Raw genomic sequence first — 20,153 nt, 5'->3', positions numbered from 1 at the left:
CCAGCTCCGCGAAGGGGAAAACGTAGTGATACATCACGTGACAGCTCAGAGACCAATGAGTTTAGGTGACCCATTTCCTATTATTATAAATGAGCATATCTCAAACATCTCTGTCAGGTCTGCAGCCAGGGCCGGATTTTCCTATAGGCTAACTAGGCTTCAGACTAGGGCCTCAAGATCAAGAGGGGCCTACATTCAAATTGTTAGCAAAATTAAAATTACACTATTCTAAAAACAGTGAACACTAAAACACTGAACCGAAAATAAGGAGAAATTCTATGCATATGGCTAATAAACAAACATAAAAATGTATTGGTTAAGATCGTTCCAGCGCCGCGGCAGTTGGGGAGCCCGCCCACGTTCCCGGCACCGGCGGTCGGGCGAGAGGCGTGGCCGCTCCCAGTAGCCGCCCCGTCGACATGGAGGCCCACCAGCGGCCAGGCAGGTGAGGGTGAGGGGGCCAAGCCGGGCAGCTGAGCGCAGCAGGGGAGGCGGCTGGCCTCGCTGCTTTGGCCGCAGAGCAGAGCCGCCCTCCGTCGGGAGGCCAGCTATATATATTGATATATATTGATATATATCACAGTAATGATGTATTTTATTGTCTCTCATGTAATTTACAAACTTAAAAATGGGAGGTGAAAGGGCCTCATAAGTGGAATAGCATAGGGCCTCTTTTCATCTAAATCAGGCCCTGTCTGCAGCCATATTCCTTTTGGATCTTTGGCCTGCCACACTTTCTATTATTCTACTATGCCTTTTCAATTGTGGAAAAATGGGAGGGGGGATTGTACGGAGTTAGATGCTATGTAGCCAAAATAATTTAATAGCAGTAGACTTATATACCGCTTCATAGGCCTTTCAGGCCTCTCTAAGCGGTTTACAGAGAGTCAGCATATTGCCCCCAACAATCTGGGTCCTCATTTTACCCACCTCGGAAGGATGGAAGGCTGAGTCAACCCTGAGCCAGTGAGATTTGAACCGCTGACCTGCTGATCTAGCAGTAGCCTGCAGTGCTGCATTTAACCACTGCGCCACCTTGGCTCTTTTCTAGTAAGCCAAGGTCATCCTTTGTCTCTACACCTCTTTGTCTCTACACCTCTGCAACTGACCGGAACTGGATGGGAGGAACTGCCAGCATGGCAGTGGAAGATTGGACCATGGGATGGACTGGTGGGTGTGAAGGCAAGATCATGAACTTTCAACTGGGTGGGGAAAACCGGGAAGCTTTCAGATTCGGGTTTTCCCAGATGTGCCAACATGGCTCTCTTAATAAATTGGAACTTTGAGCAATACTTTGCCTTGGACTCTGATTTAATTTTGGATGCTCTTTGGAACCCTGACATTCTCCTCCACTCCATTTCCAGAATTTCTCCTCACCTTCTGTGTCTCCAAGGCCAAGTTGTCCATACAGATTCTTTCCCCAAGAGTAAACAGCCCCAAACAGAGAGACAACCATGCTGTGAGTAGATCCAGCTGCAATGTTAATCAAAGGAATGCCTTCCAATGCTTGTACCAGCTGCGGTTCCTTAATGTGACCCATCTCCTTTCCCATTCCAAGCTGGCCATGTTCATTCTCACCCCAGGCAAAGAGTTCTCCTCCTGAGTACAACACATAAAAGGAAGCCGTTAACCTTTTATATTTATCTATATGCTAGTAGATAACCCGGCGTTGCTTGGGTATTTATTTATAGGGGGAAAATGTCCAAATGACCAAACATAATTTCTAATGTTGGATTTTCCCCCTTAACCAGAGGGAGCCACATTGTGGAGTACTGTGAAGCCGTTAACCATGGCAACTCCACTGTGCTGTACAGTAGAAGCCATTTCATGGCAGTACAGTAGAAGCCATTTTAAGGCACAACAGGCTGTATCTTAAAAGAACACACACCCCAAGGGGTGTTAGGGGTATCTTTCCCCCACAGTATTTGATTCCAGAGAGTACGTCATCTGTGTATCAAGTTTGGTTGAAATTGCTTGAGGCGTTCCAGATTTATGCTGGAACATATACATACACAGAGCCATTTATAGATAGATAGATAGATAGATAGATAGATAGATAGATAGATAGATAGATAGATAGATAGATGGATGGATGGATGGATGGATGGATGGATGGATGGATGGATGGATGGATGGATGGATGGATGGATGGATGGATGGATGATAGATGAAAGATGAAAGAAAGAAAGAAAGAAAGAAAGAAAGAAAGAAAGATTTCTATCCCATTTTGCTTTGAGAGTTCAAAATGGTACATGTGGAATCTTTCTCCTTGATTTTATCTCTACTCCTTGATTTTATCTCTACAACAATTGCTTGTTGTTGACATCCCAACTGAAGTAGAAGACAAGTAAGAGAGTTGTTAAAAGAAGTGCACAAACAGCCAATACCTTTTGAAAGAGCCATGGAATGACGGTCACCACATGCAATCTGAACAATTTGTTTGTTTCCTAATTCTTTCAGTAGCCTGAAAAAAAAGAAAAAAAGGAATACATGCTGTTCAGTTACCAATACCTCTTCTATAAGAAGTAGACAAGGAAGTCAAGGATTAAAAACACCGGTCATTGAGAGGCGTGCTTCACAAATAGCTCTGTATTTTCATATTTAAGTATTTAAGTATTTAATAAACTTATATGCCGCCCAATCCCGAAGGACTCCAGGCGGCTTACAGAAATACATCTCTAAAAGAATAAAAAATTAAAAAATAGAGAGAAGAAAAACAGATTAAAAGATCACTTCATGCACTCAATCTAGGCGGGGCTGGACCTCATTCATGAGGTCAACAGCCCTAGGCCTGCCGGAACAGCCAGGTTTTAGTAGCCTTTCGGAAGGCCGAGAGAGTGGGAAGGGTCCGGATCTCTGGGGGTACATCATTCCATAGGGTCGGAGCAGCTACAGAGAAGGCCCTCCCCCGAGGAGCCACCAGACGACATTGTCTGGTCAACGGCACCTGGAGGAGGCCCACCCTGTGTGATATTACTCTACCAATCGTTCTCACTTGAGGCATACATGACCAGATTCAAACTGTCTTATTTCAGACACATTATGGGAAGGTCCAGTTCTCTGGAGAAGGTCCTAATGCTGGGGAAGATGGAAGAAAAGAGAAGAAGAAGATGACCAGCAGCAAGGCAAAGGGATTTGGTTACGGTAGCCATGACCTACATGATAGCATTGTTCCAATACAGGTATTGGAACTTATCCTCGACTTACAGCAGTTAATTTACTGAGGTTTCAAAGTTACAACGGCGCTGAAAAAAGTGACTTGTGACTGTTTTTCGCACTTAAGACTGTTCCAGCATCCCCAGGGTCATGTGGTCAAAATCCAGATGCTTGGCAATTGACTCATATTTATGGCGGTTGTAGCATCCTGGGGTCATGCGATCACCTTTTGCGACTTTCTGACAAGCAAAGTCAATGGGAAAATCAGATTCACCTAACAACTGTGTTCCCAACTTAAGTACGGCAGTGATTCACTTAACAGCTGTGGCAAGAGAGGTTGTAAAATGGGACGAAATTCAATTAACAAATGTCTTACTTAACAACAGAAATGTTGGGTTATATTGTGGTTGTGAGTCGAGGACTACCTGTATCTAAGGGATCGCCACAAAGGAAGTGTGTGTGTTTGTGTGTGTGTGTGTGTGTGTGTGTGTGTGTGTGTGTGTGTATGTGTGTGTGTTAAACTATTCTCCAAAGCACCTGAAAGCAGGACAAGAAGAAACAGATGAAAACTAATCTAGGAAAGAAACAATTTATTTATTTATTTATTTATTTATTTATTTATTTATTTATTTATTTATTTATTTATTTATTTATTTATTTATTTATTTGACTTATTTATTTGACTTATATACTGCTTCATAGGGCTTTCAACCCTCTCTAAGCGGTTTACAATTTTTTTTTAGCAAATTGAGTCAGCAACTTGCCCCCACAGTCCGGGTCCTCATTTCACCCACCTCGGAAGGATGGAAGGCTAAGCCGACCTTGAGCCGGTGAGATTTGAACCGCTGAACTGCAGATCACAGTCAGCTAAAGTGGCTTGCAGTACTGCACCCTAACCACTGCGCCACCTCGGCTCCTAGAACTAAGGCGAAATTTCCTGACAGAACAATTAATCAGTGGAAAGACTTGCCTCCAGAAGTTGTGGGTGCGCCAACACTTGAGGTTTTTAAGAAGAGATTGGGCAAGTAATTGTCTGAAATGGTACAGGGTTTCCTGCTAGAGCAGGGGATTGGACTAGAAGATCTTCAAAGACCCTTCCAACTCTTTTATTCAGTTGTTTTGAATGCACCAAGAAAAGGATTATCAGAGAGAAAAGCTATCTATGGAGCCAATAGGAGTCCATGATTGACTTCATGGCACTAATCAAATATTAAGATCAATCCACGGGTAGTAAACATGCTGGCATTTTCAATTACCGTATTTTTCAGAACATAAGGCACACTTTTCCTCCCAAAAAAAGTCAGTGGAAATATCTGTGCATCTTATACTCAAAATATAGTGGTGGGGGAGGGGGGTGGTATGGTGCCAATCAGCTGTTCTAGAATGGGCTGCAGCGGTGAACAGGCAGGTGAACAGGTGGCTGTGGAGAATGGGCTGTGGCGAACAGATGCCGGTGAATGGGCCATGCCTAACAGGCCACAGTGAACGGACGGTGGCAGTGGCAAATGAATGGCGGCGAACAGGGCGCGGCGAATGGGCCGCAGCAGTGGCGAATGGGCCGTGACAAATAAGCCAGATGAATACCGGAGGGATGCTTGGAGACAAAGGCAGGTTCCCCCCCCCTTGTTTTCCTCCCCAAAAGGTAGGTGCATCTTATAGTCCAGAGCATCTTATAGTCCAAAAAATATGGTAATCAGATGGCCGGTTATAGAATTTGAATGAAGGAATAAATAAATAAATAAACAAATAAACAAATAAACAATTGGAAAGAGATATTGGGCTGCTACAATGTTCAGTCCTAGGCCAAGGTCTCTTGAATGTTTATATTAAGAATCTGAATGAAAGCCTTTTGTAACCAACTGATACACTTTCTACAGTATGTAAAGAAGGAAGATTTTATGTGTTGTATTTGTTTTGGGGAAAAAATATATTAAAAAAAAAAGAATCTGAATGAGGAAGGGAAGGCAATACATGTTGTGGCACCTCTAGGTATGTGATAGTCTTCTTTTTTAAAATGTGACCTAAAATAGTGAGAATACAACTCTTTTTCTTTTGGAAGAAAACTTTCAGGTGGCTAATTGCATTCATGTTTATTTTCATTATAACAATGTTATAAAAAGCACAGCAAAAAGGAAAGCAGAAATTTGTGGAACAAAAATAACCCTGTTGTTTTAATCTTGCATTCTTCTATCAGAACTAAAGACACTTCAGGGATGAGAAATGAAATGTTTTCAAGGAAAAAGAAACCCAAAAAAGTCGAGCTGCCTTTTGAAAAATACCTTTCGGACAGCCATGCCCCGGATGACTGAGAATCTCCATAGATATTCTTCTATCAAGTTTATTTTCAAAAGCATCTGTTTCTTTGTATACAAGTCATGGAATCAGCAAATTGAATGATGATTATTCTCCCACTGATGAGCCTTGTTCATTCAAGTTTTTTTTTAAAAAATCCAACTCCCTTACCATTAATATATAATAAGTAATTTCCTTTTTTTAATAAAAAAAATTATTTTTAATTTTCAAAACAAACATCCTTTCTTACATACTGTAGAAAGTGTATCAGTTCGTTACAAAAAGACTCGTGCATCTCTTCCATAATCAACAAACATAATTCATATTAACCCAAGTATTTTAACTCAGATATTTATACATATTACTATCATCATATCTCCATTTTCATTTTACTATAATTATTTAAACGTCCTTTATCATAAAATATACCAAGATTTAATACATAACCACATACTGGCCTTTCATTTACTATTTCTAAAATCCTCCATTAACACGGAATCAGTGGTGGGTTTCAAATTTTTTTAGAACCTCTTCTGTAGGTGTGGCCTGCTTTGTGGGAGTGGCTTGCTGGCCATGTGACCAGGTGGGAGTGGCTTGGCAGTCATGTGACTGGGTGGGGGTGGCCAACTTGTAAAATGTAGTGAAACTCACTTAACAACGTTCTTGCTTAGCAACCAAAATGTTGGCTCAGAAACTCTGGCATTGAAGCACACAAGTCTTAAAGCTGTTAAGTTACAAGACCCTTGCACTCCTAACCCTTTAGAAAAAAAAAACCAGGGGTGTTCAAACTTGACAGCTTTAAGACTTGTGGACTTCAACTCCCAGAATTCCTCCTTTCGCTCTTCATCTTGATGATGTGCAGACGGGCGGGGGGAGGGAGCTGGAACAGGTTCTAAACGGCACGATAGATTTGTGGAACCTTTTCTATAGAAGAGGTTAGAACTGGCAGGAACCCACCCCTGCACTGAATCCTTATATCCTATTCTAGCTAAACTTCCATAATATTTAATAACAAATTTTTCTAATCCTCCTTTCCAAATCACTGTTTACAATTTACATCCAGTTTCCTTATGTTATACCCATATCTATATATACGGTGTTATCCTTATCCCTCCTACCTTATTTGTGTGGTTTTGGTTGTAATATCATGCTCTGAAAGTTTTCCATTTGATGAGAGAATAAGCAGGTGAGATGCTTCACAATCCAGTGAGTGTATCTTCTCTTTTAACTGGATGCTCCCTGCAAGACATAGCAAGAGAATGTCCACCATGATTTTCACCAGTGATTACCGTAACTTAATTGGTACTATGCCACACCAGGTATTCTGCTGGACTGAAAGGCTGGAGTCATTGTGAAGTGGGAGTTAGAGAGGAGCAGAGGCAATCATATTTTTATGCCCCGTTTTCTTTCCACAACTATTAAATGAATCACTGCAACTGTTAAGTTAGTAATATGGCCAAGTGAATCTGGCTTCCCCATTGACTTTGCTTGTCAGAAGGGTGTAAAAGCTGATCATATGACCCCGGGACATTGGAACTGTCATAAATATGAGTCAGTTGCCAAGCTGTAACAACAACAATAAAATGATACGCCGAGGCTGCTGGCTAAATTGAGAAGTTGGGGAAAAAATATCCCAGAAGCAGGAAAAACTTTTCATAAGATGGATATAGTCACCAGGCTTAACTCCAGAGGATGCCTTAGCCTTTTTTAATCAGCCAAGGTGCCAAATTGAAGGCGCCTCATCTCTTACCAACTTTTCTGTTTTCTAGAGAAAGCTGCAGTATTTAGGAGACAAAGCTAATATGCTGATAAACTTGCAATTTGTTTTGGTGGGGCTTGTTAGGAATATAATTCTGACGTTTGGGTTGGCAATATATAAATCATGTAACGATGCTATACCTGTTTCTTTAAAGCATACTGTAAAATGTGATTGGTGGCTGTTTTTCCTCAACCGGCCATAAGAGGGAGCCAAAACGACTGTTAGCTCTCTCTCTGTCCATTAGATGCTGGGCTGATCTGATCTGGAAGTGCCTTAAGCTATTGTAAATTTTGCAACTGTTAGCAAACCTTGATTACTGGACTGATTGTATGTTACTGGACTGTGTTATTTGGATTATCCCTTAACTGAAAGACATTGATGATTGACTGTCTTATCTGTGTATGACTTGGACTGTTTGATGGACTCTGGTACCTCTATTTCCACGAAAGTAAAAGCCTATTTAAATTGCAGTGTCTCTGTATGCTGGTTTGTGCATTCTCCAACACAACTCTCAAAACGCTTCGCTGAACGTACTCGCTCTCCCAACGGGGAGCTTACCTAACAGGGATTGTCATTTTTTAACAAGATAGGACACTGCAAACAGGCCCAGGGGCTTAGAACAGGGGCTTCCAAACTTGGCAACTTTTTCAGAGTTGTGGATTTCCAGAATTCCACAAATCAGCCATGCCGGCTGAGGAATTCTGGGAGTTTAAGTCCACAAGTCTTAAAATTGTCAAGTTTGAAGATCCCTGGATTAAGTGTTGGCCTAGGAGACAGACCCCATGGGTTAAAAGTATTGAAAGACCCAGGTTCAAATCCTCCCTCATTCACAAAGCTGACTGGGTTACTCCCTCTACCCTACTCACTGGTCGCTCACCAGAGGGCACACCAAAGTACACATACACAGTACACTAAAGAAGAGAAGAAATAGGGGTGACATGATAGCAGCATTCCAGTATTCGAGGGGCTGCTACAAAGAAGAGGGGGTGAAATTATTCTCCAAAGCACCAGAGAGCAGGACAAGAAGCAATGGTTGGAAACTAATCAAAGAGGGAAGCAACCTGGAATTAAGGAGAAACTTCCTAAGAGTGAGGGAAATGATTTACGAATTTATTTATTTATTTACTTATTTATTTATTTCATCAAGCATGTATTAGACAACATATATATGTATAAACATATATATGTATTTAGTGTCACAACCCCTGGTATGCCCAAATATGGGAGGAAGTCTACTGCTTCCATTCTCTGTCTATCGGCTCGTCACAAGAGACCATCCAGACAGAAACCCAATATTTTTTACTGTTGCCTTTATTACATTTGTGTTGTATTTGTGCTGATAAATAATGATGTAATACAGCACAGGTTCTAATCCCAGTAAGGATATGGCTAGCTGATGAGAGCTAAATAGCTTGAAATAGATCTATACTAGTCTCCCTTTATTTATTTATTAGCACAAATACAACAGAAAAGTAACAAAGGCAACAGTAAAAAATATTGGGTTTCTGTCTGGATGGTCTCTTGTGACGAGCCGATAGACAGAGAATGGAAGCAGTAGACTTCCTCCCATATTTGGGCATACCAGGGGTTGTGACACTAAATACATACCTATTTCCCTGGCTCAGCTGATAAAGGAGGAGAACCTTGTGGCTTAGTGGTTAACACATCTGCCTAAAATGTAATACAGCACAGGTTCTAATCCCAATAAGGGTATGGCTAGCGGATGAGAGCTAAATAGCTTGAAATAGATCTATACTAGTCTCCCTTTATTTATTTATCAGCACAAATACAACACAAACATATATATGTTTACATATATATGTATTTTGGATTTTGGATACATGAAATGGATACAAATAAAAAGAAACATAAGGACAGGGATGATGGTGCGATTAACCAGTGTAAATTAACCAATAAATTAATCAGTAAATTATCCAATTTACACAATTAATCAGTGGAATAGCTTGCCTTCAGAAGCCGTGAGCTGCATGGTTTTAAGAAGAGTCTAAATAGTCGCTTATCTAAATCGGTATAGGTTCTCCTGCTTGGGCAGGGGGCTGGACTAGAAGACCTCCAAGGTCCCTTCGAGCTTATTCAAGAGCCGAGGTGGCGCAGTGGTTAAAATGCAGCACTGCAGTTCAGCAGTTTGGCTGTTCAAATCCCACCAGGCTCAAGGTTGACTCAGCCTTCCATCCTTCCGAGGTGGGTAAAATGAGGACCCAGATTGTTGTTGGGGGCAATATGCTGACTCTGTAAACTGCTTAGAGAGGGCTGAAAGCCCTATGAAGCGGTATATAAGCCTAACTATTGCTATTGCTATATTCTAACATAAAAGGGTTTGGGGGTTGGTTGGTTGGTTTTGCTGCCATCTGTCGGCCGTCCGGGTTTGGAGGCATTTTGATTACGGCTACTACTCACTGTGACTTTCCACGAGGGGCTGATGCGCTTTGTCTTGCCCCCGGCCGAAAAGATGCACGGTTTTCGGCGTCTGCGCCACCGCTAGGTAACCTTGCTTACAGCTGATCTGGCAAACGGCTTCAGGATCCTCTTTGAAGATGCTGCGGTGGACCCCGGCCCTGGGGAACAAGAGCAACGGGGGTCCGAGGGGCGGAGGAGAAACCGCGGCAGAATCCGACCGATCCTCTTCTTGGGATCGCTGTTGGCGCACCTTTTCGGCAACTTTCCCTTCAGGCTCCCGGAGGCGGCGCGGGGGTCTGGAACCCGAGCCTGCCGGAGAACCAGCGGCGGAGACGGAGCGTCTCTTCCGTGCGCCCGGCATGGTTGAAGGATCCTCACCTCCGATCGCCTAAAGGGGAGAACAAAAAAAACGGGCAAGTTCTCCAGAACGACGCGCGTCTTGTCTCTCTCCGGGCTGCTTTTGGGCAGCTGGACTTCCCAAACGTAAGAGAAGGCGTGCCTGGCGAGGAAACCGAAACTGCGGCGCGGTCCGTGCCTGGAATCGGCTTTCGGGGGAAGGACGGCGGGGGGCCGTGGCTGGCAGAAGAAGGGCGGTACACGAGTGTCGCTTACCAGTGTTTCCCAACCTTGGCTACTTGAAGATGTCTGGACTTCAACTCCCAGAATTCCCCAGCCAGCGAATGCTGGCTGGGGAATTCTGGGAGTTGAAGTCCAGACATCTTCAAGTTGCCAAGGTTGGGAAACACTGGCTTAAGCGCTGGATTCGTCGTGGAGACGTTGGCGCTTTTTTTTTTTTAACCGAGGATGCAACCGCGGCTCCCTCAGCTTTCGGCGGCTCCCGAGTTTCGTTTTCGTTTCATGACTGACTGCACCAAAGTTGCTTTTTTTTTTCCTTTTCAGGAGGCAACTGGACTGTCATGCTTTCTTCCCCCCCCCCCCCCGCCTTCCTTTTGAAGACTGTCGCTTCTCACCCAAGAAGCTTCTCCCACTCTTGACAGGATAGCGGGCAGTGGAGGGGCTGGTATTTCTTGGGGACAGCTGGGTCAATGGCATGCTTTTTAGAGCAGGGCTGTCAAACTCGATTTCATTGAGGGAAGCATCAGAGTAGCGTTTGGCTTGGGGGGGGGGGAATCTCAATGTCGTGTGTGTGTGTGTGTGTGTGTGTGTGTGTGTGTGTGTGTGTGTGTATGTATTTATGTATTGTGTCACAACCCCTGGTATGCCCAAATACTGCTTTCTTTCTCTGTCTATCGGCTCATCACAAGAGACCATCCAGACAGAAAGCCATTATTTTTACTGTTGCCTTTGTTATATTTGTGTTGCAAGTCTCCCTTTATTTATTTATCAGCACAAATGCAACATATATATGTGTGTGTGTGTGTGTGTGTGTGTGTGTGTTTGTAGGTATAGGTATAGGTATAGGTATATGCATAATGTATATATGTATATGTATATGTATGTATATATATATATGTATGTGTGTATGTGTGTGTATGTATGTATGTGTATGTATATGTATGTGTGTGTGTGTGTGTGTTTATGTGTATATATATCTATATATCTTTGTTGTATTTGTGCTGATAAATAAATAAAGGGAGACTAGTATAGATCTATTTCAAGCTATTTAGCTCTCATCAGCTAGCCATACCCTTACTGGGATTTGAACCTGGGCTATGTTACATACTAGGCAGACATCTTAGCCATTAGGCCACAGGCTCTTATCCGTTATCAGCAAAGCCAGGGTGAAAGGTATCTATTAGATTTTTACAACCACCGGTATGCCCAAATATATCTATCTATGCCCAAATATATATATCTATATCTATCTATATATCTATCTATATATCTATATCTATCTATATATTTATATCTATCTATCTATATCTATATCTATATCCATATCTATATCTATATCTATCTAATCTATCTCTATATCTATCTATCTATCTATCTATCTATCTATCTATCTATCTATCTATCTATCTATCTATCTATCTATCTATCTATCTATCTATCTATCTAGTGAAATCCAGTAGGATTTCTGGAGAACCCATAGCAGAAATTTTGAGTAGTTCAGAGAACCAGCAAATACCACCTCTGGCTGCCCCTGGAGTGGGGTGGGAATGGAAATTTTGCAGTATCCTTCCCCTGCCACGCCCACCAAGCCATGCCACACCCATCAAGCCACACCTCGCCCACAGAACCGGTAGTAAAAAAACATTGAATTTCACCACTGGCTGTGATGGCCAAAGCAGGACTTCCCTCTGACTCTCTCTCACTCTCATTATATAATCTATCTTCCTTCCTTCCTTTCCTTCCTTCCTTTTCTTTTTCCTTCCCTCTTCATTCCACTTCCTTCCTTTCCCTCTTTCTTTCTTTTTCCTTGCTCTCTTCCTATCTTCCCTTCTTTGTCTTTGTCTTTCCTCTTTCCCTTTCTCCTTTCCTATCCCTTCTTGCAGGCTCAAATGGAAAAGGGGAAACATTTCTCTTTTTGTTTCGTTTTTAGTTTAGTTTTGCTAGCCCTCTGACAGAGAAATCAGAGCCTGGGGGGGGGGCACACGCTGTCCCCCCATCAGCATTTTTTGCTGGCAGAAGGCTGCAGGAGGCTGTGTTGGCCAAAATGGGGCCCAGGAGCTCCGTTTTCACTGGGCGAGGCACTGCAGTGCGGTCCTTTGCTGTTGCAAGGGCATGGGCGTGGTCTAAACACCCTGGAGGCCAGATCCGGCCCTCGAGCCTTGAGTTTGACACCCTTGTTTTAAAGGGTCATTGAAGCTTACTTACCAATGTCATCCACAGAGTAAACCTGTCTGTATTTCTAGATCTATCTTTGGAAGCCAAGTCTATAGTAATGGCTCTTTGGTTATCAGTGACTGAGGGTTCACCGACAAAAGGGCGAACGACAAAACCGCGCTCGACTAAACTGCGTCGCTGATGTCATCAACAGGGCGACAACAGCGCGGAGACAGAAGCACGCTGTAAACCCTAAACCTAAACTTAACCCCTAACCCTAAACCTAGCCCTAAACCTAATCCTAAACCTAACCCTAAACCTAAACCTAACCGTTAACCTAACCCTAAACCTAACCGTTAACCTAACCCTAAACCTAACCCTAACCCTAAACCTAACCTTTAACCTAACCCTAAACCTAACCCTAACCCTTAACCTAACCCTAACCCTAACCCTTAACCTAACCCTAAACCTAACCCTAACCCTTAACCTAACCCTAAAGCTAACCCTAAATCTAACCCTTACCTTAAGTTGAATTGGCTTTCTTTCGACGCGCTATTTAAAGCGCCCTTCTTTCTCCGCGCTGGCTGTTGTTGCCGCGTTGGTAACATCAGCGATGCAGTTTAGTCGGGCGCAGTTTTTTCGTTCGCCCTTTTGTTGGGTCACGGTGACAGAGCAAAGGGCCCTCTCATACTTTCCAATCTCCCTGCATATATTGGCCTCGAGCTATAGGGGATAACCTCTGTCTAACTTCATCTCCTCCAGGGTCCCCCCCAAAAAGCATCAGCTCTACAAAAATAGAGACTGCTGCCTGGTAAAAACATTAGCAACCCAGCCTCAGGAATGTCCACATCTTCACAAATTCCATTGCCTCCATCAACATTAAACACTACAGTAAAAAAAAAAAAGGCTTGTGGAAGAATATTATCTTCTCCACTCTGTCCTTTCACAACCTACTTCTTCTTGTTTATATATCTCTTCCAAGTCTGTGACTAAATCACACATGACTTTGGTTCCTTTCATTTCCCACCCCATTCTCATCAGGTCTTCTCAAATTCTTCTGCCATCAACTGCTAAATGATGTGGAATTGTAGGGAGCAGAGGGAATGGCTTGAGGAAGGAAGAGTGGCTATCAAAGACAGTGGTCAGATGAAATAAACCTGCATCCAGGGCAGGAATGTAATCTCAGACAAACCTAGTTTTCACAAAGGTAAAAGGAGGACGGGGGAAGCACATTCAGGCTTGCAAGATTTGTCTTTCTCTCTCTTTGTAATAAAATAGTACTGACATACATATCAATAACAATAAGCACAAGCCGAGAAACTGACCATTGATCATACACCAGAACGAAAGGATGAGAAGGAAAGGTACCTCTTCAAAATATGGGCTTAATTCCCCCCTCCAAATTTTAAAGAGATGTCTTTGAAGTTGTAGAAATGGGATGATTTGCTAGAATTCTATAATTATTGTGCGAATTGTTGGTAGAACCATAACATGCATGATGGTAGCTGTTATTTTATGTTTTTCTTTTTAAGAATCAGGAAATGTGGTGGCTTTGTCGACTGGAACAGTTTGGGGCAACCCCATGTGAATGGCAGATTTGCAACATATTGGAGATTTGGATCTTAAAAAATGTGGTGAGATTGAAGAACCTGAAACGAAACGGGTGCAGGTAAGCAGTTGTGTCGTATGCCTTCTCTCGCGCATCTGAAGCAGAGATGGGGTTCCTGCCAGCATTACTACCTGTTCGCTGCCTGAAAAATTTTGTGCGTATTTGCACAAGATCTGCACATGCGCACGTTAAAAAACGGGGGGAAATTACATTTTTTCAATGAGGATTGTTCTGCGCATGTGCAGAACAGAAAATAATAATGGCGCCGCCGAGGATAGAACCTGTTCGATCACATGTCGGGCTGAGTTACTACCTATTCAGCCGAACTGGTCCAAACCGGTAGAAACCCACCTCTGATCTGAAGGTGCAACAGCAATAGCACTTAGACTTATATACCGCTTCAGTGCTTTACTCTCTAAGCAGTTTACAGAGTCAGCATATTGTCCCCAACAATCTGGGTCCTCATTTTATCCGCCTCAGAAGGATGGAGGGCTAAGTCAACCTTGAGTCTGGTGAAATTCGAACTGCTGACAGCCAGCAGATGTATCCTGCAGTACTGCATTCTAACCACTGCGCCACCATGGCTCATACCAGATTCCTAGTCTGATCTTGAAGGACTGGCAGCCAGACAAAGAAATCAGAAACAACACACAGAGCTGATCAGAATGATATGTTTATTGCTGCTCACCTATAGACAGGTATATCATCAGACAAATGCACTATCTACTCTATAAGTGGTTCCCAACCTTTTTTTTGGCCATGCCCCACCATCTTTAAAATCCTGATGTCCCCTGTGACATCTAATTCTTACTTTACTCAAAAGGTGAACTCTTACTTACATGGAGGAAACCTAAAAGGCCATGAAATTGGTTTAAATAATTGCCCCCATTAAAAATCAAATCAATTGCCCCTGAAGCACTGTACTATAAAAACACACAACTTTTTGGGGGGAATCTCAGCTGCTTCCTTCCCACCACCAATTCAAGATTAGCCAGTTTTTTTCACTCCTCCCCTCAACTCACTCCCAGATTTCATCATATTAACAGGAATATAGAAATTCAGCAGCAATTTGTCCAATAGCTTCTTACAATCCAAATTGCAAATGGGCATTTTCAATAACATTTTAACTTTTCCCTTCAATATCCGTCAGCATCCAAGATGTCAGACGATACCTGTGGTCAGGTTTGAATCAATTCTTGGTCACTGGTAATTAAAAAGTATTCTAAAATATTCTTTAAAACTCTTAAGATCTAGTACATGATTAGGAATAAGATAATCTATTCTAGGAGTATTTTCAGACATAACCAGATTTGTGTGTGTGTGTGTGTGTGTGTGAGAGAGAGAGAGAGAGAGAGAGAGGGAGGATCTATATGAAATGTATGAAATATATATGAAATATATGAATCTATATGAAAATAAATATATATAAATACAGTATATAAATATACTGTATATAGCGAACTATTCTAAAAATGCGAGTTCCAGGTGTAGCTATAAAAGAAGAGACAGGCATTGCAATCTCCGGAACTTAAAACATATTATTCACTTAGCTTTCGTTAGCCTCTGCTAACATTGTGTAAAAACTACAATTGAAGAGATGTTTGTCTTTATGAATCATTGATCAATTTGGCCATTACACGCATGATAGGCCCATCTACCCGCCCCCCCCCCACCTGTAATTAGCTCTGTCACGTTTACTTCAGACATGTTAATCGATGGAGGCTTAGCTCCTGTTGCTTCCTTCCCTATCGCACACAGTTTGGGCTGCTCATCCCCAAGGAATGACGCTGAGCTGTCTGATGTTGCTTTAATGACATTCTCTCTGGCCCCTGCCAGCCCATTGAGGGTGCAAGTGGGACATCTGCGTGGAAGGTGCTGCCATATATATGAGGGGTATCCGAAACTGTGACACGCATCCTTTCAGCATGCTGGGTCAAACCGGATCAAACTCTGAGAATGAGAGTGATGCGCCCAAGAGAAACATTATCCAAAAGGAGGCATCCTAGGTGGCTTATTGCATTAACTGCCATAATTGTGCAAGCAACTATGTAGTGGAAATGGCTAAGTGGCTACAGACTACTGGCTGTCTGGCACAAAGAACAGCGCTCCCAGATCTGGGCACATATGAAGGAGCACAATCACGTGTTCAATTATTCAAGAGGCTGAACTTGTTGCCCACGATGCAAATAAAAGGGGCCTATTGAAAGAAGCCTGGTTGTCCAACAGTAACTCCACTAATAGACATATCAACCTGCTGCAGGCTTACCAAGCATTGAGGCACTGGGAAATATCCTACAGAATGAGTACAGACTGATTTTTATCTGGGAATAGATATTGATAATACCTCTCCCCTTTTAGACATGCAGATTTGGTCAAATGCAGAGGAATCCACCAGGACTGCCTCAAGCTGTAATCAACACGAACAATGAGGAACAAGCCTCATTGTTACAAGATCACAGTCGATCGATTAATATGTCTGAAGTAAAAACAGGCAGTGCTAATTACAGGTGGGAGGTGGGTAGATGGGCCTATCAGGCGCACAATGGCCAAATTGATCAATGATGTATAAAGGCAAACATCTCTTCAATGGTAGTTTTTACACCCTGACAATGTTAGCAGAGGCTAACGAAAGCTAAGTGGATAATATATTTTAAGTTCCGGAGATCACATATATGTATGTAGGTGTGTGTGTGTGTGTGTGTGTGTGTGTGTGTGTGTGTGTGTGTGTGTAAGTATGTATGTATGTATGTATGTATGTATGCATGCATGCATGTATGTATGTATGTATGTATGTATGTATGTATGTATAGGCTACAGCTTCCAAGGTGGCATCTTCAAGTTTCTGTTTCAGACTCTGGGCGCGAATCTGCCAAAGCCACGATTGTTGTCGATCGCTTGAAGAAGCTTCTCCTCCAGTTTTTGTTTTGTTGAGTAAATTGGCAGCAATATAAGATGCCCACAGGTCCTGGCCTCAGGGATACAATCCTCTGAGGATGAGTCATATGGAGAAATTCTTATCTTCCAAAATTCCATTCCTGTCACAGGGATCCTGTCATTTCCAACCACAAACACTAGAGAAAGGGGAAATCATCAGTTCAACAGAGAACATTAGGGGGAACATAGACAGATTTAAGAACACGGGATTCTTTGGCTCAGGTTAATATTGCCTCCAAAAGGATTTAATAAAACATCTGTTGCCCTACTGGGATAAATTGTAGTGATCCAGCCATATATTACAGGTAGCCCTCAGCTTGCGACCCCAATGGAGCCCAAAAGTTATGTTCTTGAGCGAGACCTTTGTTAAATGAGTTTTGCCCCGTTTTATGACTTTCCTTGTGATATTTCTTAAAGAAATCTCTGCGGTTGTTAAATTAGTAACATGGTTGTTAAGTGAATTTGGCCTCCCCCTTGACTTTGCTTGTCAGAAGTTCGCAAAAGGGGGTCACATGACCCTGGGAAACTGCAACCGTCATAAATATGAAGCAGTTGTCAAGCATGCAGATGTAAATCCTGTGAACATAGGGATACTGCAACGGTCTTAAGTGTGAAAAATGGTTATACGTCACTTTGTTCAATTTTGTTGTAACTTTGAACAGTGACTAAACAAACTGTTGTAAGTTGAGGACTACCTGTATAGAGGTGCTTCTCAGTTATCATTTCAATTCCTTGACTATCTGTTTTAAAAGATCTTTAGAGGAACAATGAAGTAGTCACATACAGATACTTACCTAGAAAACGTTTTTTATCCTCCAAACTCAGCTCATGAAAAACTTCCCAGAACATCTCTATGGTTGGGTGCGTTGAGCTGTATATGCCCCAATACTCAGCATTCTTCATTGTAAGAATAATCAGTCAATGTGCAAAAAAATCAAGAACCAATAAGAATAAAAAAACTAAATCACCCATCATATTATATGCATCTATCATTCTATAAGCCACTCAGTCACTTGAACAGTGAGAAAGAAAAGAAAAGCAGTGAAAGAAAAAGAAGGAAGCGAAGGAAGGAAAAAGAAAGAGAAAGAAAGAAAAAGAAAGAGAGAGAAAAAGAAAAAAGGCTTTAGTAGCTTTATGTGTAGCCATGCTCAAGTTCCTAAATGCCATCCAGGCAATTCTATCATTTACTTATTTGATAAGCTAGGAGTTGTGATGGAGAAAAATTAATTCCATTTACCAAACCCTATCCATGCCAATTGAAAATAATGCTCTAGCTAAGGGCATAGTTCCACCCCTCAAATCATGATCTCCTCATAAAGGTCCTTGTCATAAAATACATCTCTCCATCAGTGGTGAGATTCAAAATTTGTTACTACCGGTTTTATGGGCGTGGATCGGTGGTTCTGGAATGGCTTAGTGAGTGTGGCAGGGGAAGGATACTGTAAAATCCCCATTTCCTCCCAATCAGCTGGGACTCGGGAGGCAGAGAATAGATGGGGACGGGGACAGTCAGAGATGGTATTTACCAGTTCTCCGAACTATTCAAAATTTCTGCTACCAGTTCTCCAGAACTGGTCAGAACCTTTGCTATCCATCCACTTACCTTTTCGTACAAATCCCAATCATAATTGGCATTTCCAATTGCCACTTCCATCAGTTGTTCAGGCTCAAAAATGCCAACTATCTGTTCATCCAAGACTTTGTAAAATCCTCTCCTGAACTCACTGAAAACATCATTCACTGATTTGTTGAATATATAATCCACGTATTTGTCAACATAGTCTTTCCTTTAAAAAGTAGAAAATAGGACTCATTTTTTTTCAAGGTCTTTAAATAAATTTATCAGGGTTCAAAATCAGATCTCTTTTGGGAAAATTGGGTTAACGTGGGTTAAATCTAAAACTACGGTACCTGTTTACATTTATTTGTTAATATAATATATTTTCACATTATTAAATATTTACAAGAATTAGTTGGAGGTTAAGTCTTTGTACCACAAGGCAAAAAATGCATATATTACTCAACATTTAGGCCTTCGAAAGCGAACAAGCCTAAAATTTTATAAAGAAATAAGAATTAAAAGACTGGATTTGTTGCATTTTAGTTAGCAATGGTAATCCTGAAGTTCCGTTTGTTGTCGTAACTCCAGCCCCTCTTGGGTCTTTAAGCAGGAATAATACTGGGTAAGGAATGTGGGGATGGGTGCCACAAGCAAGCTGGCATCGGGCACAAGTCAGTGCCAAGGAGCATGGGCAAGCTGGCAAGGGTTTTGGGCAGTGGTGGGTTTCAAAAAATTTTAGAACCTCTTCTGTAGGTGTGGCCTGTTTTGTGGGAGTGGTTTGCCAGCCATGTGACCGGGTAGGTCATGTAACTGAGTGGGCATGGCTTAGCAGTCATGTGACTGGGTGGGCGGGCCAACTTGTAAAATGTGATGAAACTCACTTAACAACGCTCTTGCTTGGCAACCAAAATATTGGCTCAGAAACTTTGGCATTTGAAGCACACAAGTCTTAAAGCTGTCAAGTTACAAGACCCTTGCCCCTTAACCCTTTAGTAAAAAAAACCCAGGGGTGTTCAAACTTGACAGCTTTAAGACTTGTGGACTTCAACTCCCAGAATTCCTCCTCTCGCTCTTCATCTTGATGATGTCCGGACGGACGGGGGGAGGGAGCTGGAACCGGTTCTAAACAGCACTGTAGATTTGTGGAACCTCTTCTATAAAAGAGGTTAGAACTGGCAGGTTCTAACTGGTTTTGGGTATGTAGTGCTCTGGGGTAATAAGAGATGTGGCCAGGTGCTGGGGAGAAAAAGTGGTAGGAGCAGCATAAGGAAGTGACTTGCAACCAAATTCCCATTGACGTTGCTTGTGGGAAGGTGTCAGGGAAGATTGCCATTGCTGATCACCTGACAGTGGCTGGCTCTGATGTAATCATAAGGCAGGTGCCCTGTTCACGGTCACATGACCCCAGGGATATTGCAACAGCCACAACTTAACTTAATTCTTACAAACAGAGAAGAAGTGATAGAGGGAGTTGAAACTGTAGGAACCTTGGGTGAGTGACCATGTTATACTAGAATTCAACATAATGCAAATACAAGCAATAGAACAAAGATACCAGAGAGATTTTAAAAGAGCTGATTTAATAAACTCAGAGAGAACTTGGGAAAGATTCCTTGGATGAAAATCCTAAAGGGGAAAACAACTCAAGAATCTTGAGAAACTCTGAAAAATATGATAATAAAAGCCCAGACCAG

At 42.2% G+C, this 20,153-nt stretch overlaps 2 protein-coding genes across 2 annotated transcripts in view; both read right to left on the bottom strand.

Moving 5' to 3' along the window:
• Positions 1-10,144, bottom strand: part of LOC106544239 (E3 ISG15--protein ligase HERC5) — a 42,880-nt gene extending 32,736 nt beyond the window's left edge. Inside the window, exons 1-4 of the mRNA XM_087724098.1 lie at positions 9,626-10,144; positions 6,567-6,687; positions 2,388-2,464; positions 1,378-1,599 (exon numbers count right to left, since the gene is read on the bottom strand). Coding sequence (XP_087580224.1) covers positions 1,378-1,599; positions 2,388-2,464; positions 6,567-6,687; positions 9,626-9,986 — 781 coding nt within the window. The 5' untranslated portion in view covers positions 9,987-10,144. The remainder of the gene's footprint in view (positions 1-1,377; positions 1,600-2,387; positions 2,465-6,566; positions 6,688-9,625) is intronic.
• A 6,558-nt stretch (positions 10,145-16,702) lies between these two features.
• Positions 16,703-20,153, bottom strand: part of LOC106555465 (putative E3 ubiquitin-protein ligase HERC6) — a 35,086-nt gene continuing 31,635 nt past the window's right edge. Inside the window, exons 21-23 of the mRNA XM_087724094.1 lie at positions 18,502-18,685; positions 17,693-17,795; positions 16,703-17,035 (exon numbers count right to left, since the gene is read on the bottom strand). Coding sequence (XP_087580220.1) covers positions 16,812-17,035; positions 17,693-17,795; positions 18,502-18,685 — 511 coding nt within the window. The 3' untranslated portion in view covers positions 16,703-16,811. The remainder of the gene's footprint in view (positions 17,036-17,692; positions 17,796-18,501; positions 18,686-20,153) is intronic.

Source organism: Thamnophis sirtalis, unplaced genomic scaffold (genome assembly GCF_051295495.1).
Source record: "Thamnophis sirtalis isolate CommonGarterSnake01/CBP01778 unplaced genomic scaffold, rThaSir2_p1.2 scaffold_10, whole genome shotgun sequence".
NCBI classification, from domain to species: Eukaryota; Metazoa; Chordata; class Lepidosauria; order Squamata; family Natricidae; genus Thamnophis; species Thamnophis sirtalis.
Note: the sequence above shows the minus strand (reverse complement) of the source record. Positions and strands in the feature narration are given on the sequence as shown.